Source organism: Loxodonta africana, chromosome 9 (assembly GCF_030014295.1).
Source record: "Loxodonta africana isolate mLoxAfr1 chromosome 9, mLoxAfr1.hap2, whole genome shotgun sequence".
NCBI lineage: Eukaryota > Metazoa > Chordata > Mammalia > Proboscidea > Elephantidae > Loxodonta > Loxodonta africana.
In genome coordinates this window covers 101,326,338-101,348,137 of record NC_087350.1, presented here as the reverse complement: position 1 = coordinate 101,348,137, position 21,800 = coordinate 101,326,338, and the positions used below count along the sequence as shown (strand labels likewise).

The following is a 21,800-nucleotide window of genomic DNA, read 5'->3' as shown; positions in this document are numbered from 1 at the left end:
TATTTGTGTGTGATATTAATGATATTGTTCAATAATTTCTGCATTCTCTTGGATTACCTTTCTTTGGGATGGGCAAAAATATGGATCTCTTCCAGGTGGTTGGCCAGGAAGGTGTCTTCCAGATTTCTTGACATGGATGAGTCAGCACCTTCAGCACTATATCTGTTTGTTGAAACACCTCAATTGATATTCCATGAATTCCTGGAGCCTTGTTTTTGCTATTCCCTTCAGTGCAGCTTGGACTTCTTCCTTCAGTACCATCGGTTCTTGATCATATGCTACTTCCTGAAGTGGTTGAACATCGGCCAATTCTTTTTGGTACAGTGACTCTTTGTATTCCTTCCATCTTCTTTTGATGCTTCCTGCATCATTTGCTATTTTTCCCCTTGGAATCCTTCAGTGTTGCAACTTGAGGCTTGAATTTCTTCTTCAGTTCTTTCATGTTGAGAAATGCAGAGCATGTTCTTCCCTTTTGGTTTTCTAACTCCAGGTCTTTGCATATTTCATTTTAATACTCTACTCTGTCTTCTTGAGCTGCCCTTTGAAATCTTCTGTTCAGCTCTTTTACTTCATCATTTCTTCATTTCTCTTTAGCTACTCTGTATTCAAGAGTGAGTTTCAGAGTCTCTCCTAACATCTATTTTGGTCTTTTCTTTCTTTCCTGTCTTTTTTTTTTTTCCTAATTTTTATTGTGCTTTAAGTGAAAGTTAACGAATCAAGTCAGTCTTTCATACAAAAATTTATATACACCTTGCTATATACTCCTATTGTTCTCCCCTTAATGAGATAGCACATTCCGTCTCTCTACCGTGTATTTCCGTGTAGATTCAGCCAGCTTCTGTCCCCCGCTGTGTTCTCATCTCCTCTCCAGACAGGAGCTGCCCACGTAGTCTCATGTGTCTACTTGATCCAGGAATCTCACTCCTCACCAGTATCATTTTCTGTTTTATAGTCCAGTCCAATCCTTGTCTGAAGAGTTGGCTTTGGGAATGGTTCCCATCTTGGGCAAACAGAAGGCCTGGGGACCGTGACCTCTGGGGTCCTTCTAATCTCAGTCAGACCATTAAGTCTGGTCTTTTTACAAGAATTTGAGGTCTACATCCTGCTTCTCTCCTGCTCCCTCAGGGGGTCTCTGTTGTGTTCCCTGTCAGGGAAGTCATTGGTTGTAGCTGGGCACCATCGAGTTCTTCTGGTCTCAGGCTGATATAGTCTCTGATTTACAGGGCCCTTTCTTTCTCTTGGGCTCATAATTACCTTGTGTCTTTGGTGTTCTTCATTCTCCTTTGCTCTAGGTGGGTTGAGACCAGCTGATGCACCTTAGATGGCCAGTTGCTAGTGTTTAAGACCCCAGACGCCACTTTCCAAAGTGTGATGTAGAATGTTTTCTTAGTAGATTTTATTATGCCAGTTGACCTAGATGTACCCTGAAACCATGGTCCCCAAGCTCCTGCCCCTGGTACACTGGCCTTTGAAGCATTCAGTTTGTTCAGGAAACTTCTTTGCCTTTGGTTTAGCCCAGTGGTGCTGACCTCTTCTGTATTGTGTATTGTCTTTTCCTTCACCTAAAGTAGTTCTTGTCTACCATCTAATTAGTGAATACCCCTCTCCCTCCCTCCCCACTCCTGTAACCATCAAAGAATATTTTCTTCTCTGTTTAAACTATTTCTTGAGTTCTTATATTAGTGGTCTAATACAATATTTGTCCTTTTGCAGCTGACTAATTTCACTCAGCATAATGCCTTCCACATTCCTCCATGTTATGAAATGTTTCACGGATTCATCATTGTTCTTTATTGATGCATAGTATTCCATTGTGTGAATATACTGTAATTTATTTATCCATTCATCCATTGATGGGCACCTTGGTTGGTTCCATCTTTTTGCTATTGTAAACAGTGCTGCAGTAAACATGAGTGTGCATATATCTGTTCGTGTAAAGGCTCTTATTTCTCTAGGACATATTCTAAGGAGTGGGATTGTTGGATTGTATGGTAGTTTTATTTCTAGTTTTTTAAGGAAGCGCCAAATCGATTTCTAAAGTGGTTGTACCATTTTACATTCCTACCAGCAGTGTGTAAGCATTCTAGTCTGTCCACAACCTCTCCAACATTTATTATTTTGTGCCTTTTGGATTAATGCCCGTCTTGTTGGAGTGAGATGGAATCTCATTGTAGTTTTGATGTGCATTTCTCTAATGGCTAATGACTGTGAGCATTTCCTCATGTATCTGCTAGCTACCTGAATGTCTTCTTTAGTGAAGTATCTGTTCATATCCTTTGCCCATTTTTTCATTGAGCTATTTGTCTTTTTGTTGTTGAGTTTTTGCAGTACCATGTAGATTTTAGAGACCAGGCGCTTGTTGGAAATGTCAAAGCTAAAAACTTTTTCCCAGGCTATAGGTAATCTTTTGGTGAAGCCTTTGGATGAGCATAGGTGTTTGACTTTTAGGAGCTCCCAGTTATCTAGTTACTCTTCTGGTGTTTGTGCATTGTTAGTAATGTTTTGTGTACTGTTTATGCCATGTATTAGGGCTCCTAGCATTGTCCCTATTTTTTCTTCCATGATCTTTATCATTTTAGATTTTATATTTAGGTCTTTGATCGATTTTGAGTTAGTTTTTGTACGTGGTGTCAGGTATGGGTCTTGTTTCATTTTTTTTGCAAATGGATATCCAGTTATGCCAGCACCATTTGTTAAAGATACTCTTTTCCCCATTTAACTGACTTTGGGCCTTTGTTAAATATCAGCTGCTCATATGTGGGTGGATTTATGTCTGGATTCTCAATTCTGTTCTACTGGCGTATGTATCTTTTGTTGTACCAGTACCAGGCTGTTTTGACTATTGTGGCAGTATAATATGTTCTAAAATCAGGTAGAGTGAGGCCTCCTATTTTGTTCTTCTTTGTCGGTAAAACTCTCCTTTTCTGAGGCCTCTTTCTCTTCCATACGAAGTTGGTGATTCGTTTTTCCATCTCATTAAAAAACGTTGTTGAAATTTGGATCGGAAATGCATTGTATCTACAGATCACTTTTGGTAGAATAGACATTTTTATAATGTTGAGTCTTCCTATCCATGAGCAAGGCATGGTTTTCCACTTATGTTGTCTCTTGATTTCTTCTAGTTTTGTCTTGTAGTTTTCTTTGTATAGGTCTTTTATGTCTCTGGTAAGATTTATTCCTGAGTATTTTATCTTTTGGGGGGCTACTGTAAATGGCATTGATTTGGTGATTTCCTCTTCGATGTTCTTTTGGTTGGTGTAGAGGAATCCAACTGATTTTTTACGTTTATCTTGTCTTCTGATACTCTACTGAACTCTTCTATTAGTTTCAGTAGTTTTCTTGCGGATTCTTAGGGTTTTCTGTGTATAAGATCATGTCATCTGCAAATAGAGATCCTTTGACTTCCTCCTTACCAATGTGGATGCCCCTTATTTCTTTATCTTGCCTAATTGCTCTGGCTAGGACCTCCAGCACTTGTTGAAGAAGAGTGGCAATAAAGGGCATCCTTGTCTGGTTCCCGATCTCAAGGGGAATGCTTTCAGGCTCTCTCCATTTAGGATGTTGGCTTTGTGTAAATGCCCTTTATTATGCTGAGGAATTTTCCTTTTGTTCCTATTTTGCTGAGAGTTTTTATCATGAATGGCTGTTGGACTTTGTCAAGTGCTTTTTCTGCATCAATTGATAAGATCATGTGGTTCTTGTCATTTTATTTATATGATGTATTACATTAATTGTTTTTTTAATGTTGAACCATCTCTGTATACCTGGTAGAAATCCTACTTGGTCATGGCGAATTATATTTTTGATATGTTTTTGAATTCTGTTGACTAGAATTTTGTTGAGGATTTTTACATCTAAGTTCATGAGGGATATAGGTTTGTCATTTTCTTTTTTCATGGTGCCTTTACCTGGTTTTGGTATCAGGGATATGCTGGCTTCATAGCATGAGTTTGAGAGTATTCCATCCTTTTCTATGCTCTGAAATACCTTTAGTAGTAGTGGTGTAGGGTCACTATGAGTCGGAATTGACTCGACGGCACTGGGTTTGGGTTAGTAGCGGTGTTAACTCTTCTCTGAAAATTTGGTAGAACTCTCCAGTTAGGCTGCCCAGGCCAGGGCTTTTTTTTTTTTTTGTTGGGAGTTTTTAAATTACCTTTTCAATCTCATCTTTTGTTACGGGTTTATTTAGTTGTCCTACCTCTATTTGTATTAGTTTAGGTAAGTAGTGTGTTTCTAGAAATTCATCCATTTCTTCTAGGTTTTTCATAGTAATCTGATATGATTTGTTTAATTTCAGTTGGGTCTGTTGTAATTTTGCCCATCTCATTTCATATTCACGTTATTTGCTTCCTCTCCTGTTTCTCTTTTGTCAGTTTGACCAGTGGTTTATCAATTTTGTTAATATTTTCAAAGAACCAGCTTTTCGTCTTGTTAACTCTTTCGATTTTTTTTTTCTGTTCTCTATTTCATTTTGCTCTAATTTTTATTATTTACTTTCTTTTGGTGTCTGAGGGCTTTTTTCTTTGCTCTCTATTTGTTCAAGTTGTAAGGATAATTCTTTGATTTTGGCCCTTTCTTCTTTTTGTATGTGTGCATTTGCTGATGTAAATTGACCTCCGAGCCCTGCTTTAGCTGTGTCCCAAAGGTTCTGATAGGAAGTGTTTTCATTCTCATTGGATTATGTGAATTTCTTTTTTCCATCCTTGATGTTGTCTATAACCCAGTCATTTTTGAGCAGGGTATTGTTCAGTTTCCAAGTGTTTGATTTCTTTTCCCTGCTTTTTCTGTTATTGATTTCTACTTTTATGGCCTTATGGTCAGAGAAGATACTTTGTAATGTTTTGATGTTTTGGGTTCTGCTAAGGCTTGCTTTATCACGTAATACATGGTCTATTCTAGAGAATGTTCCATGTGGGCTGGAAAAGAAAGTATACTTGACTGCTGTTGGTGGAGTGTTCTGTATGTGATGTGTCTATGGGGTTAGGTTTGTTGATTGCGGCATTTAGATCTTCTGCGTCTTCGTTGAGCTTCGTTTCAGATATTTAGTCTTTTGCCGAAAGTAGTGTGTTGAAGTCTCCTACTTTTATTGTAGAGCTGTCTTTCTCAATTTTCATTGCCGTTAGAGTTTGTTTTATGTATCTTGCAGCCCTGTCATCGGGTGCATAAATATATGGTTATATCCTCCTGGTGTATTGTCCCTTTAATCATTACATAGTATTCTTCTTCATCCTTTATGGTGGATTTAGCTTTAACGTCTATTTTGTTGGAAATTAATATTGCCACTCCTGGTCTTTTTTGATTGTTGTTTGCTTGTTGTATTTTTTTCTATCCTTTACGTTTTAGTTTGTTTGGGTCTCTAAGTCTAAGGTATGTCTCTTGTAGAAAGCATATAAACAGATAGTGTTTTTTCGTCCATTCTGCCACTCTCTGTCTCCTTATTGGTGCATTTTTCAGTTTACATTCTGTGTAATTATGGATAGTGATGAGTTTAGTGCTGCTGTTTTCATGTCTGTTTTTGTATGTTGTTGATGGTTTCTTTTTCCCATTTAATTTTTGGGTTGAGTAGTGTATTTTTATATATTGTCTTTTCCTCTTATTCATTGTTGATTATTTTGTTTTTGCTGAGTCTATTTTTTTCCTGTATTTTATTTTGATGAGTAGGATAGTTAGTCTCCTTTGTGGTTACCTTAATATTTACACCTCTTTTTCTAAGTTTAAACCTATCTTTTATTTTTTTATATCGCCTTGACTTCCTCTCCGTATGAAAGATCTATGAGTATATTTCTTAAAAACCCCTCTTTATTGTTTTAATGTTGTCTTCTTTTACGTAATGACATCGCTGTTTCCCTGTTTTGAGTGTTTTTTTTTTTTATCTTGAGTTATTTCCCTGTCTGGGTTGATATATGATTACTCTGTCCTGTTTTCTAGTTTTGGGTTGATATCTGATATTGTTAACTTTCTAGTCAGAGGGTTCCCTTTAGTATTTCTTCTTCTAGTTTTGGGTTGGTTTTTACAAATTCCCTAAACTTCTGCTTATCTGGAAATGTCCTAATTTCACCTTCATATTTGAGAGACAGTTTTGCTGGATATATGATTCTTGGCTGGCAATTTTTTTCCTTAAATGTTTTATATAAGTCATCCCATTGCCTTCTTGCCTCCATGGTTTCTGCCGAGTAGTACGTGCTTATTCTTATTGACTGTTCTTTGTAGGTGACTTTTCATTTATCCCTAGCCACTCTTAAACTTCTGTCTTTATGTTTGCTTTGGGCATGTTTGATTATAATATGTCTTGGTGACTTTCTTTTGAGATCTACCTTATGTGGAGTTTGATGAGCATCTTGGCTAGATATCTTCTCATCTTTCACAATATCAGGGAAATTTTCTGTCAAGAAATCTTCAACAATTCTCTCTGTATTTTCTGTTATCCCTCCCTGTTCTTGTGTTCCAGTCGCTTGTAGATTATTTCCCTTGATAGAGTCCTGTATGATTCTTAAGTTCCCTTCATTTTTTAAAATTCTTTTATCTGATTTTTCTTGGAATATATTGGTGCCAAGTGTTTTATCTTCAGTCTCACTAATTTTGCCTTCTATTTGCTCAGTTCTGCTCCTCTGACTTTCTATTGAGTTGTCTAATTCTGTAATTTCATTGTTAATCTTCTGAATTTCTGATTGTTGTCTTTCTATGGATTCTTGCAGTTTATTAAATTTTTCAGTATGTTCTTGAATAAACTTTTTAAATTCTTCACCTGCTTTATCTGTGTGTTCCTTGGCTTGTTCTGTCTTTTGCCTGATCTCATTTCTGATGTCTTGAAGAGTTCTGTATATTAATCTTTGGTATTCTGCATCTGGTAATTCCAGGAATAGACCTTCATCCAGAAGATTCCTTGTTTCTTTGTTTTGAGAGCTTGTTGAAGTGATCATGGTCTGCTTCTTTATGTGATTTGATATTGACTGTTGTCTCCGATCCATGTATGTTATTGTATTAGTTTATTTTATGTTTACTTACTGTATCCTAGCTTCTTGCTTTGTTTTGTTTTGATATGCCCAAATAGGTTGCTTGAGTGAGCTAGCCTGATTATTTTCACCTTTAAAACTCTAACTTCTGTCACCAGATTCTTAGAGCTGTTACCAGGTATCTGAGCCTAGGTGTCCATTCACTTTTCTTGTATGGATTCAGCTTAGGTGTCCAAGTAGTTCATCATCAAGTGTGTGTTACAGGCTCTCTCCTACAGTCTTAGAGGGGCAGGGGTGATTGGCGTAGGTACAGGTATCTGGTTACAGCAGAGGGTCCCTCTCTGAACAAGGCAGGGAGCTAACAACTGTCCCCCAAGTGTCTGTAGGAAAGTGCGTCCCTGTTCCCTAGAGCACAGAGGTGGGTGGGTTCTGCAGCCAGACCATGGGCACCCATTGGTTTTGGCTGTCTGGACTGGGAGGTACCACTTATCCTTGGACCTGTAACATGGGTGGAGCCACCAGTCTTTAGGCCCCTGATGTGTGTAGGTGAGGACCCTGTTTAATAGGCAAAGCAGTGTGAAATACCAAACACCCGCCTCTCCACCGCACAGCCAAAACAGTTGTAGCCTGCCAACAAGGGCCTATTCTCCTGAAATGGGCACACATAGGTTCATGCAGGGGTGAAAGCTATTCAGAGTCTGTGGGCCATTTGTGCCTGGACAGGAGCTACTTCTGTCCTGAGCTCCCCAGCGTAGTGGAGTTCCATATTATCTTTTCCCCCAGTTGTTAATTTATTCCTTCTCCAAGGCCAGGAGAATGGCTCAGGGAGTGCAGCAGGACCTATCTCAGGCCAGGAAAATTGACAGCCACTGAAGCCAGCCTGGGCGCTGGGGGCACAGTAAAATAAACACAAGTTCTTAGCTTTTGTCGAAAGCACTGTTCTTCTCTGGTTCTGGAGGTGTGAGTAGGCTGTGCAGTTGGTTGCCTGTCCCTGAGGAAACTGTGTCCGGGCTGCTACCACCAGCCCCGCCTTGGTCACTCCAGGGAATGGTGCCTGAGGGTTCCCTACAACTCGGGTCCGGCAACTGCTTGCCGCTTTTGAACTGTCTGTCCCTCCTCCTGCCGCTCAGTGTTTTCTAACTTTGCCTTTGTTATTCAGGGCTCGTAGCTTGGCATATATATAATTGTTTCACTTGTTTTTTTGGGTCTTTGTTGTAAGAGGGATCACCTGCAGTGTCTGAGTACTCCGCCACTTTGGACCCGCCTATCTTTCCTGTTTTTTTTAATTATCTTCTGTTTTCTTCATGTATGATATCCTTGATATCATTCCATAACTTGTCTGGTCTTCGGTCATTAGTGTTCAGTGTGGCAGATCTATTCTTGAGATAATTTCTAAGTTCAGGTGGGATATACTCAAGGTCCTATTTTGGAACTTATGGAGTTATTCTAATTTTCTTCAGCTTTAACTTGAACTTCCATATGAGCAACTGATGCTCTATTTCACAGTCAGCCCCTGGCCTTGTTCTGACTGATGATATTGAGCTTCTCCATCATCTCTTTCAACAAATGAAGTTGATTTGATTACTATGTGTTCCATCCAGCGAGGTCCATGTGAGTAGTTGCCGTTTATGTTGTTGAAAAAAGATAGTTGCAGTGAAGAAGTCATTGTCTTGCAACATTCTGTGAAGTGATATCCAGAGTTGTTTCTATTACTATGGCCATGTTTTCCAGGTACTGTTCCTTATTCATTTCCAACTTTCACGTTCCAATCATCAGTAATTATCAATGTATCTTGATTATATGTTCGATCAATTTCAGACTGTAGAAATTGGTAAAAATCTTCAGTTTCTTCATGTTTGGTCTTTGTATAATAGTCATATCAACTGGTCTTTTTAGGCATGTGGATATTATCACTGACAGTATTTTACTTCAGGATAGATCTTGAAATGTTATGTTTTAATAATGAATGTGACACCATTCTTCTTCAATTTGTCATTCCCAACATAGAAGACCATACGATTGTCCAATACAGAATGGCAATTAAACGTGCATTTCAGCTTACTAATGTCTAGGATGTCAATCTTTGTGCAGTCCGTTTTTGATGACTTCCAATTTTTCTAGATTCATAGTTTGTGCATTCTGTGTTCCGATTATTAATCGATATTTGTAGCTGTTCCTTCTTATTTTGAGTTGTACCACCTCAGCAAATGGAGGATCTGAAAGCTTGACTCCACCCATGTCATTGAGGTTGATTCTACTTTGAGGAGGCTGCTCTTCCTTAGTCATATTTTGAGTGCCTTCCAACCTGAGGAACTCATCTTCTGGCACTACACCAAGCAGTGTTCTGCTGCTATTCATAAGGTTTTCACCAGCCAGTTTTTTCAGAAGTAGACTGCCAGGTCCTTCTTCCAAGTCTATTTTAGTTCGGAAGTTCGGGTAAAACCTGTGCACCTTGGATGACCCTGCTGGTATTTGAAATACTGGCTGCATAGCTTCTAGTATCATGGCAACATGCACGCCCCCACAGTATGACAAACTGACAGATGCATGGATGAGCATAGCACTGAGGGACTTTTATTCCAAGAGTAGCAAGCTCTTTATATGAATTATGTCTCAGTGAATAAACAAACCCTTTTATTCTTCAGTTTTACCTTTTCAACTCCTAGAAATGTTTAGAATTACAGAATTTCTTGAATCAACAATTTAACATTCAAGGTTTTGTTTATTTAGCTGATACATTGTCTTTTAAAAATTTTATTTATTTCATTGTTATTGAGAGTATACACAGCAAAACATACAACAGACCAACAGTTTCTATGTGTATCATTCATGATGGTGATTACATTCTTAGAGCTGTGCAACCATTCTCATCCTCCTGTTCTGAGTTGTTTCTTCCCCATTAACATAAATTTACTGACCCCTAAGGTTCCTATCTAGTCTTTGAAGTTGGCTGTTACCAATTTGATCCCATACAGATAGTTCATAAAAGAGCATAATGCTCAAGGCAGACATTTTTTACTAGTTAAGCTAAACTGTTGTTTGGTTTTAATTTTTGGTTTAAGCTTTAAAGATTATCCCAAGGCAGTAGCTTCAGGGGTTCATCTAGCCTTCATGGCTCCAGGAAGCCTGGAGACCATGAGAATTTGAAATTTTGTTTTGCATTTTCTCCCGTTTGATCAGATCCTTGTATAGCATCTTTGATCAAAATGCTCAGTAATGGTCACCAGGCACCATCCAGTTCTTCTGGTCTCATGGCAGTTGTTCATGGAGCCGGTTAGCCACACATTGCGTATTCTCCTCCTAGTCCTGACTCTCTTTCTTCCCCTGTTGCTCAAGGCAATTAGAGACCAATTGTTGTTCCTTGGACGGCTGTTTGCAAGCTTTTAAGACCCCAGGCACTACACAAGGAACTAGGAAGTAGAACAAAAGTAATAAAGATAGATTTTGTCTTTGAGAATTCCTTATGCATGAAAAAGCTATTAGGAGAATAATAACTTTAGAAACAAAATTTAAATATAAGCACAATGCAGCACTTAAAAAACAAACTCAAAACAATTTTGCTACTAATGAAGAGTGACAGCTTCATTTATAACAGTAATCCAGTTTATTAGGAAAAATTATTGACTTTAAAACAAGGACAGTTTTTCTGGCCATTGACTTGCTTATAAAACTAATTATTAAATATAAGTAAAAATTTTTTGGCTGTATTTCAAGAATATTAGCAAGTTAACTTTGGGGCAGTTGTACTGTGTCCTATCGGGTTGAAATCAACTTGACGACAGTGGGTTTGGAATGGATTTTATCTCTATAGAATGACCTGAAAATTATACTACTGCTAATTATAAACTTAAGAGTACCTTTCAGGCATAATTAACCTTTTTTTTTAAGCCTTGAGAATGATCAAACTACTTCCTTGTTCTTTAAAAAATTTTTATACTAGCCAATGTTCTCTGGCTATTATGACATTAAATTTGATTTTAAACTATAATAGTACAGACATTTTATATTAAAACTTGACCCCATTTTGCACTCCTTACCACAGTTATAAGTGGCAAATGATTTTTTAAAAGGTAAGATTAAGCATGTCTTGCTATTTAAATGTTGGTGCCAGCTCATTTGGCAGTACATTCTTGGCTTCTTTTGATGATTCACTTGGTTTACAGCCATAGTATGAGGCCTCCTATCATCCCAAGTAACTGCTCTCTAGGAGGAACAGGTGAGTAGGTCTCTTTTAATTGAGAATAGAGGGTGGGAGAGTGAAGGGTTTGTTTAGTCAACTCCTTTCAGAATGCTCTTATATATTTGGAAACCTTGGGAAACAACTAGAAATACATCCCCCCTATGTAACTGATTCAGGATTAGAGCAAATAATTAGGCACTCTGTTGGTTCAGTAAGGAGTCCAGTGATAGTTTTAATGCTGTCTAGTTGGTCAAGTTTTCAAAGACCTATTTAGCATTATTTGTACTGGACGTCAGGAATTCTAGAACCAAAATGTTGTCTAACAGTTTGGCTTAGATATGATGCTATAAGTTATGATTGAAAACATGTGATATCTTATTATAGATACTGATTAGTCCATTTTATTCTTCTGGCCAATAGTGACTGGCTGTGTCTCTGGCCCCAAATCCAAATACATATATTTCATTGTTTGCTTGGATTTGAAAGAATGGGATTTTTGGAATGACTAGATGATTTAGGTTCAGGGCTGAACCAGTGTGCCCATGTTTATATACTTATAAACCCTGACTATGAGTTAATGGGAGGAGTGAATTAGAAAAACCATAGATCACATAGTGTAACGAACAGCTCCAATCCCATATACCAGCTAATAATTTAGTCAGGATTGGGTCCTATATTGAAAGAGAATTATTACTGAAATAGGAATTTAGTCAATCCTTTATATTAAGCTAGTTCCGAGTATGCATCCCATATTTATCTACTTTATTTGTTGTTTGTTCATACGAAGATATCTTCTGAGGGCCTGTTTTTTTTACGTCGTTGTGCTGGTTCTGGGAATGCCTTATAAGTATCTCTAATGGAATATGATCAAAGTGGAATTCATATTTCATAGCCCCTGCCAAAAGCAAACAAGCGAGTAAATAAAAACAGCTAAAACAAGACCTCTGCCTCCATTGTTTTCATTCAACTACTGAAGCTCACCTAGTACTTCTAGCCTAAAACCTTTGAATCAGTCTTGACTCCTCCCTTTGTCTGACCACTTTCCCTAACACCATGCGATACAATTCAATCTAATCCAACCTATTCCATTCCAATCCCACCCAACCCAACCCAACCCAATCCAACCCAACCCAACCCAACTCACCCCAACCCAATTCAAGCCAATCCAAACCAACCCAACCCAACCCAACCCAACCCAACCCAACCCAACCCAACCCAACCCAACCCAACCCAACCCAACCCAACCCAATCCAAGTAGGCTAACCCAATGCAACATTAATTACCAAGGTCTGGCCAGTCTGCTTTCTAGGTGTCTTTCCACTACATCCATTTTTCTTCCCTTTTCCCTAGTAATACAGTCACCTCTTGAGTAGACTGCTGCAGTACTTTCTAGTTGGTCCTGCTGCCTTCACTTTTGACTGCCATCTGACAATTTGCTGCACAACTGAAAGCATTGTCTTTTAATGTGTTCTTCAATTCATCTTGTGTCTGTTTTCTTATCTATAAAATCAGGATGATAATAATAGCCCTCCCCCCATAGGGTTGTTGTGAGGATAAAAAGAATTACTATATATAAAATACTTCAAATAATTACAGGCACTAGGTAAGCCCTCATTAAATTGCTAATGAGACTTTGTACAGTGTTACGTTAAGCTAAGTAAAAGGTGTGATTAAGACAGAAAGAGGGTTTATTAATATTAGGTTTGAATAATGTCCACACAAAGAATCTGTAGCTCTTATAATACCTGACCTTATTATGTATAATTTTTTTTTCTTGATTAAAAAGGCTAAGAAGCACCAGGCCTTCCTAGTAGAGACATGTGAAAATAATGTGAAAGAATTGGAGTCGATCTTGGACAGCTTTTCTGTGTCGGGCCAGTGGACATCAGGTTAGTTGAAGGTACAAATTGACAGATGCATCTGTCAATGTTCCAAAGTCACTACATTTGGGGAATTCTGCAGATGCCTCTTACAGTCCCTCTTCTCAACATGGTTTGATTTGATGACATGATAAGAGCAGTTCTCACAGCAGTCAGTTGGCCTAGCTGGCTGAGAAAGGGTGATGGAATGTGGACCTGCTGTTGTCCTCCCAGAACTTGATTTACAAGGGTTGGGGTCTGTATGATTGGACAGACAAGGGCTCACTTGCTGTGTTCTGAATCCAACTGAGAAAAAAGTCCTTACAGTATACCTGCAAGGGGAACAGATGTTTCGATCAAACTGAGCCAAATTCTGAGGCAACCTTCAGCAACTTAAAGGTCATGCATTCAAAAGGTTATGTAGGACACAGGCTGTAACATAGTGCGTAGTCTATACTGTTGCTTTCGTGTCCGTTTCCCATTACCACATGCATATACTCTCTAGATAAGAGTGCTTAGGTGAAATGTTTTGATTTTAGTATTAACCCTCTTAATGTAGTAAATAATTACAAAAGTTGTGCATTAGAGAGACATATTTTGGGAACCAGCAAAGCATTAGTTGGTAATGAATGCTATCCATGATTAGTATTTTCTTAATTTTTCATATCTATGTCATTTTGTATGTTACAGTGGCTTTGACTGACTTTTACTCTTCTACCTCAGTTTTCTTTTGCCATACTGTCATTTTGAATTATTTAGTTGTCCTCTCACTCAATTATATTCTTCAAAAGGCATGTAAAATTAAATTTCTTACGCTGTAGCTTTTAGCCACAGGACTGGTTACTTTTTAAAGGAATCAAACCATAATTTCACAAATGCGTTTCATAAGAAACTCATTTTGGAATGACTGGGATGGAAGCTCAGGAAAGTTTGTTGTTCACAAAAAGCAGGAGACTATGATTAAAGTCTATATTTTACGTTAAGGATCTGCAGATCTCTCAATTGGTAAACTGTTGGAAATTTAGTGTGCTTTGCTACTGCCTATATTTCTTAGTCTGCTTTTATCCTTTTTTTTTTTTGCTGTAATTTTATGAAATTAATGTGTGACTTTATTTTCATTTAAACTTTTCCAGAAAGCATTATTGTTTCATGGTTTGTTACTATGGACAAATCAAGATGGATAAAAGTGACATAAAAATATAGATGGCCAATTTTCAATTTTATTTGATAAAACTTTGGAGGATAACTTTAATTCTGTAACAGTACTGTTTTATTATTGAGCTGTATCATTGTTTAATGGTGACAGGATCTTTAAAAACTACTAAGTATTTTCATAGTATATCTTATGCCTCAATATTATTTATTTTAGAGTTGGGTTAGAAATCTACAAATGATGAGGTTATGTCTCCTTTGAGTTTTAAGATATAATAGTAAAAAAAAAAAATTTTTTTTTTTTTAAACAAAGCAACTCACAAGTTATTACTAAGTCTCTAGAATAAGAATGGTCTTCTATTAGTTTTTCTTTTCATTCTTACCCTTTAGTAACCAGCCTTTTTTAATGTCCTAGTTTCCTATGTACTAAAAAAAAAAAAAAAAAAAAAAAAACTACAAGGATTGTATTCCTGGAAAAGGCACTGTGTGCTGAATTAGTGCTTTTTGGGGGCTGTTTTTTTTTTTTTTTTCTAGCGTGGTTCTTGTTTCCACTTGGGGTGGTTATTCCCTCTTTCATCCCCTGCATCCATTCTCCTCTGGTCTCTGTTTTGCCCTGTGCCTTGAGATGCTGACCTCTATGGACTGCATGATTTGGGTTCCCTTGCCCTCTGGCTCCTGGTTGGATTTGGATAGTGAGTACACTAGGAGATTAGAGATTAGAGGAGAAAGAAGTCCAGTTATTTATTTTTCCTGCCCTCTCCTGCCCCAGTGCATTCTTGGCAGTGGCTGCATTTCTCAGTAGCTGAAGCTCTTGCCAGGTGGGTCCTCTTCTATAGCTGTGGATTTTATTGGACTAGGATGGCCCTGTTCCCTCTGCTTGACCCTTTAGGCTTGGTTTTCTGCTCTTGCTTATTTTGGGTACCTCATTGTTATCTTTTTTGTTCTCTTAACTTGTCCACACTTCTGTAAATAGTCCTTCATTAAAATTTCTTCAGATGGACTCTTCTGGGTGTGCCATTTCCATGGATTAAATTTGCCTTCCAAAGATAGCTGTCAGCTAGGTCATGATTCCCAGTATTGTATGATTGTCTACCATTTTGTCATCTGATGTGATTTCCCTGTGTGTTGTAAATCCTATCACTGTGATGTTAATGAAATGGATTAGCGGTAGTTATACTGATGAGATCTACAAGATTAGATAGTGTCTTAAGCCATTCTCTTTTGAGATATAAAAAAGAGAAGTGAACAGAGAGACAGGGGCCTCATACCACCAAGAAAGCGGTGCAGGGAGCAGAGTGCATCCTTTGGACCCAGGTTTCTGCTCGGAGAAGCTCCTAGACCACAGGAAGCTTGATGACAGGGACCTTTCTCCAGAGCCAACAGAGAGAGACAGCCTTCGCTCGGAGCTGGCACCCTGAATTTGGACTTCTAGCCTACTAGACTGTGAGAGAATAAGTTTCTCTTTGTTAAAACCATCCACTTGTGGTATTTCTGTTATAGCAGCACTAGATGACTAAGGCAGCCGTCTCTTTTCTTGTTGGCACCCTGATTGATTCACATACCTGTTTGGGACCTGACTTCATTCCTGCTTTTGGCTTCCATGAAACAGCCCTGCATTGCTATAATGGACTCCCTTTCTGCTTTTGCCAGCTCAGGTTGGGTTTTTCCTACTTAACCAAAAGGAATGTAACTAATAAACTCAGTATTTTATGGCAGAATCTGACCAATTAAGATTGCTGCCTGCATCAGGCCTGGCTTCAGCTACACCAAAAAGGTGACCAAGTATTTCATATCTTCTAAATGAAGTAATTTAAAAACTTACCCTAGGCTAATGCAAGGATATACGTGTGTGTGTGTATGAGATAAACATTTATATATCTCAAAGTGTATGTGTGTGTGTGTATATATATAATATATATTTTCAAGAGAAAGTCTATTTCAGATGGGGACATATTCTTACCCTATAATGATCGCACACCTTTAGAATTTGTTAAATTAATTCAGTTTTCTTGGGAAAGGTTTTCCAGAGAAATCCTTTGTTTTGCAGTTATGGAAAGCAGGCAATTGTGCTTTACTCTCTTTTATTACCTCTATGTCACTCACTCATGTACCCTTCATTGCATTGGGCAAATCTGTTGCCAAAGACCTCTTTAAAGTGTTAAAATGAAAAGATGTCACTTTGAGGACTAAACTGCACCTGACCCAAGCCACGGTATTTTCAATCGCCATATATGCATATGAAAGGGACAGTGAATAAAGAAGACTGAAGAAGAATTGATGTTGTTGAATTATGGTGTTGGTGAAGAATTTTGAATATACCATGGATTGCCAGAAGAACGAACGAATCTGTCTTGGAAGAAGTACAGCCAGAGGGCTCCTTAGAAACAAGGGTAAGGAGACTTCGACTCACGTGTTTTGAACATGTTATCAGGAGGGATCAGTCCCTGGAGAAGGACATCATGCTTGGTAAAGTAGAGGGTCAGTGAAAAAGAGGAACATCCTCAATGAGATGGATTGACACAGTGGCTGCAACAATTGTGAGGATGGTGCAGGACTGGGCATTGTTTCAGTCTGTCATACATAGGGTTGCTATGAGTTTGAACTGACTCAACGGCACCTAACAATAACATATACCATTTGGTCCAATACATACTCTGTACCTATCCCCTATTTCAGGGAAGTTAGCCTATGTAGAAATTTAGAGGGACAATTCCAAAATTGCTTCTTTCGACTTGTTCTTTAAATTGGAATGTGTCATGAATTGTATCCCCCCAAAAATATTTGTCACCTGGGCTAGGCAATGATTCCCGGTATTGTGTGATTGTCCACCATTTTGTCATGTGATATGATTTTCCTGTGTGTTGTAAATCCTACCTCTATCATGTTAATGAGGCAGGATTAGAGGCAGTTATATGAATGAGGCAGGATGCAATCTACAAGATTAGGTTGTGCCTTAAGCCAGTCTCTTTTGAAATATATAAAGAGAAGTGAGCAGAGAGACACGGGAACCTCATACCACCAAGAAACAAGAGCTAGGAGAATAGCGTGTCCTTTAGAGCCAGGGACCCTGCACTGAGAAGCTCCTTGAATGGGGTAGATTGATGACAAGGACCTTCCCCTAGAGTCTACAGTGAAAGAAAACCTATCTCTGGAGCTGGCACCCTGAATTTGGTCTTTTAGCCTCCTGGACTGTGAAAGAATAAATTTCTCTTCGTTAAAGCCATCCGCTGTGGTATTTCTGTTATAGCAGCACTAGATAACTAAGACAGAATGAATACAAATTATTTTCTTTGGCTTAATCTTAGTTCTGAGTTGGCAGTAGTTCACAGGTGTTCTGTTCCTTGTCTTTTTTGAATTTTCTGGTCTTCTAAATTAAGAAACCTTTCTGAAACAAGTATAACCCATCAGCTTATCTTCATATAACAAGTAAGACGAAGTTTCAGTTAGTCCAAGACATTCAGACATTTATTTATTTGGAGGATTTAACTTGATCTCCTCACCTGTGATCCATGTGACCTTTTATACCTTATTTTCTGTTGCCCCCAACACCTCATTCGCCTCTTACTACCTGGTCTTCCTGCTACCAGCCTTGCTCCCTTTGATCTGTTTTCTCTATAACCACAGAGTGATCATTTAAAAACCTAAGTCAGCGCTCATCATTGCTTTGCTCTAAACCTTGCCTGTGCTCTGCATTTCACTCAGAGTAGAAGTCAGAGTGAACAAGGGTTTCCAAGACCCTATGTAGTCTGCCTCTATCCTTACTACTCCTTTGACCTCACCTTCTCCTACTGTCCTTCTTCCTCCATCTGTCTCTGGCCTCTGCCATTTCTTTTTTATTGTGTTAAATATATATATATATATATATATATATATATATATATATACACAACATAAATTTACCATTTTCACTATTTTCAAGTGTACAACCCAGTGGTGTGAATCACACTCACAGTTTTGTGCAGCCATTACCAGTGTTTGTTTCCAAAACTTTTTCATCACTCCACACAGAAACTCTGTACCCTTTAAACAATAAATCCCCATTTCTCTCTCCCCTCAGCCCATGGTAACCAGTAATCAACTTTCTGTCTCTATGCTTTTATCCATTTTAGACTTTTCATCTAAATGGGCTCATACAGTATTTGCCCTTTGTGGCTGGCTTGGTTTCACTTAGCATAATGTTTTCAAGGTTCATCCGTGTCATAGCATGTATTAGAACTTCATTTATTTTTATGGTGAAAAAATATTCCATTGTACATATATGACACATTTCGTTTATTCATTTGTATGTTGATAAGACATTCAGGATGTAACTGTCTTTTGGCTATTGTGAATAACGCTCAATGAACGTTGGTGTCCGAGTATCAATTTGAGTTCCTGCTTTCATTTTTTGGGCATATACCTAGGAATAGAATTGCTAAGTCACATAGTAATTCTGTGTTTAACTTTTTTTAGGACTCTCCTGCTGTTTCTTGAACACGCCAAGCATCCTTCTGGCCCCCAAGGCTCTTTTTGCTCTCTACTTTCCATCAGAATTGAAGCACTTCAGCTGCTTATATCTAATTTTTTTTCTGGTGGAAATTCTTATAGTAGAGCATGTGTGTGTAAAACCTTTTCCACTTTGAAGCCATGTAGCCTTTCTGCCTTAATCATTTCTTTTAACACAGTTTCGTCTCTGCCTGAGAGTGTTAGCAAATATCGAGAACGTGACTTTTCCTTCACAGGTTCATGAAATAAAGTTTTTCTTGTGGTTCATCCTTGGATCTTCCTCAGGGTCTTTGATAGAGTCCTCCAACCTTTAGCCTTTCCTTGAGGAAATAATTTGTGTCTGTGTTGTGTGTGTGTATATCTACATCTGTATCTCTGGTGGCACAGTGGCTAAGCACTCGGCTGCTAACCAAAAGTTTGGTAGTTCAAACCCACTAGCCGCTCTGAGGGAGAAAGATCTGGTGATCTGCTCCAGTAAAGATTATAGCCTTGGAAACCCTATGGGACAGTTCCACTCTGTCCTGTAGGGTTGCTATGAGTTGGAGTCAACTTGACAGCAATGGGAATATATGTATGTGTGTGTATATATGTGTGTATGTGTATATATATATATATATATGTATATATCTGGAGAGGCTGAAGGACCTTAGGAGGGAGTGAGGTCATTTGTTGCCTTTAGGCATGTATAGGTGACCCAAGAATTAGACTGCCTTAGGGACCGATCTTCAGGAATATCAGGACAACTAATTGGACTTATTCTCTTCTGTCTCCACCTGTACCTCATTCATAAATGACTATTGCCTGGACCTAGTGTCCTCCTGAGAATTTTATTTGCTCTTGTGATCCTCATGGCTAGGATCTTCTAACTAGGGAGCCGCGGTTACTGAGAAGCTGAGAATGGATATAGGAGCAGCACACATGCCTCTACTGGTGTCATTTGCCTGTTTCTCCTCTTTTCCTTCCTTTACCTTCCACTTCACTGAGGTTTGCAAACCAAACATGCCCTACTTCATTGTGCTCATAGCTTCAGTTTTTGAAATCCAAGGGAGTGGCTTCACTGAGAGTGCTCGACATTCTGTAATGGGATCATGAGTATATGCCAACACATGCTATTTACTGCCTTTTCTTAATACAAGCAATGCTGATAAACGTCAGAATATGTTGTTTTAGGTATTTCTACTTTGGTTCAAATTTGGTCGAAATCCAAGTTCTTTTCTATTTTGCTTCACTTATTCAGAGTATGTTAAAGATAGCTGATAGTGAGAATAAAGTGAGAACATGCTTTATTTTATTTTGTGCTAATTGCTAGTCATTTTTAACTATCTTTTACACTTATTGTCCTCTTTTCTTTGGATTTTTTGTCTTATTTTTATTTACCAAGTGTCATAGATCAAGTTATGTCCCCCCAGTAATGTTTGTATCAATTTGGCTGGGCCATGATTCCCAGTATTGTGTGGTTGTCCTCCATTTTGTGATTGTAATTTTATGTTAAAGAGGATTAGGGTGGGATTGTAACACTGTTACTAAGGTCACATCCCTGATTCAAGGAAAAGGGAGTTTCCCTTTATATTGTACCTGCATCACCTTTTATGTTACAAGAAGTAAAAAGAAAGGGAAGAAAACAGAGAGTAGGGGACCTCCTACCACTGAGAAAGCAGTGCTGGGAGCAGAGCAAGTCCTTTGGACCCAGGGTCTCTGTGCAGAGAAGCTCCTGGAAGTCTGGTGGCGGTGGGGGTCGGGGGGGGGTGGGGAAGATTGATGAGAAGGATGACAGAGAAAAAAAGCCTTCCCCTGGAGCTGAAGCCCTGAATTTGGACTTCTATCGTACTTCCCTGTGAGGAGCTTAACCTGCCTTTGTTAAAGCCATCTGCTTGTGGTCTTTCTGTTACAGCAGCACTAGTTCACTAAGACACCAAATTTCTCCCTTTCTTACTTTATAGTTGTACTTCAATTTCATAGGCTTCCCAAGAAATAAGGTATGGATTCTCATTTATCTTAAAGTTTTAAAATATGCTACTAATTTAAAAAATCTATTAGTTCCTCCCTCCTACTGTATCTTGTTCATTTTTTTTTTTCCCATGAAATTTATTTGTTAAAAACTATGTCATTGGTCTGAAGAGTTTCATAGTCTGGATTTTTCTGATGGTATCACCATGGGATAGCTTAGCTTCTTTCTTTGTTCTGTAGATTTTCTGTAAATTAGTAATTGGATCTGCAATGATGGAAATATTCTTGATCTGTGCTGTCTAATACAGTAGCTGATAACCACATGTGGCTGTTAAAGTACTTGAAATGTGGCTAGAGTGACTGAGAAACTGAAATTTTAAAATTATTTAAATGTGGGTTTAAACAATCACATGTCACTGGTAGCTACCGTATTGATGGTGCAGAACCAGAGGCTTGATGAAAACTTGGCCTAGAGGTTTGAATTTCTTTTAAATTACATTTCTTCTACTTTGGCTTGGGAATTCAAGTGCAGTCACTTGGCCTGTGCCACCCAAGATCCCATCATCCCCCTTGAATTCAGGCAACCCAGGATGATGACACCATTTCCCACTGTTATTCTTGGTCTTCTAGCCATACAGAGTTTATCAAACCACAAAGAGCTCGTTAAGGATGTTGGGGCTCCCTTCATCAATGTGTTTCTCAAGCCTTGGTGAAAGGAGTGTTTTTTTGGACCCTCCCGGGTACATCGTTAGGGCATGAGTGAGGAGGACTTAATAATAAATCCTCTACGTATGTTAGAAAAGTTATAAGCCATCTTCCTTAAAAACCCCAGAACAGGCACCCATGTTTGAACCGTAATGAAGATGTTTATTTGTTACCTCAGTGAATAAGAGACCTTAGCGTACAGAATGTAGTCTGAGCTTGAAAAGTGTAACTGCCAAAAAATGTTTATATTTAATGCTTTTAGAAAGAAAAAGGAATTTTCTTAGTCATCAGTGCAATGTATATTAAATGTTTGGATTTCATCAGGTGAAAATAAAACCCATTTGGGTGTTGTCTTCCATTTTTTACTAGGTGATCAGAAATCGACATTAAACAATGACTTGTTGTTTCTCTCTGTTCAGGGGGCGTAATGACTCCTCATATTCAATAACAGATACTTAAAAAAAATAGCCTACTCTTTTGTCTTATACTATCTTTCTGTATTTGTTAACAATTCTCCCT

At 38.3% G+C, this 21,800-nt stretch overlaps 1 protein-coding gene across 9 annotated transcripts in view; it reads left to right on the top strand.

The window, feature by feature from the left end:
* CCDC171 (coiled-coil domain containing 171) overlaps positions 1-21,800 on the top strand; it is a 313,930-nt gene that overhangs the window by 85,011 nt on the left and 207,119 nt on the right. For all 9 annotated transcript variants that reach the window (XM_064290475.1, XM_064290472.1, XM_064290471.1 and 6 more), the window contains one exon: positions 12,920-13,022. In XM_064290475.1, coding sequence (XP_064146545.1) covers positions 12,920-13,022 — 103 coding nt within the window. The remainder of the gene's footprint in view (positions 1-12,919; positions 13,023-21,800) is intronic.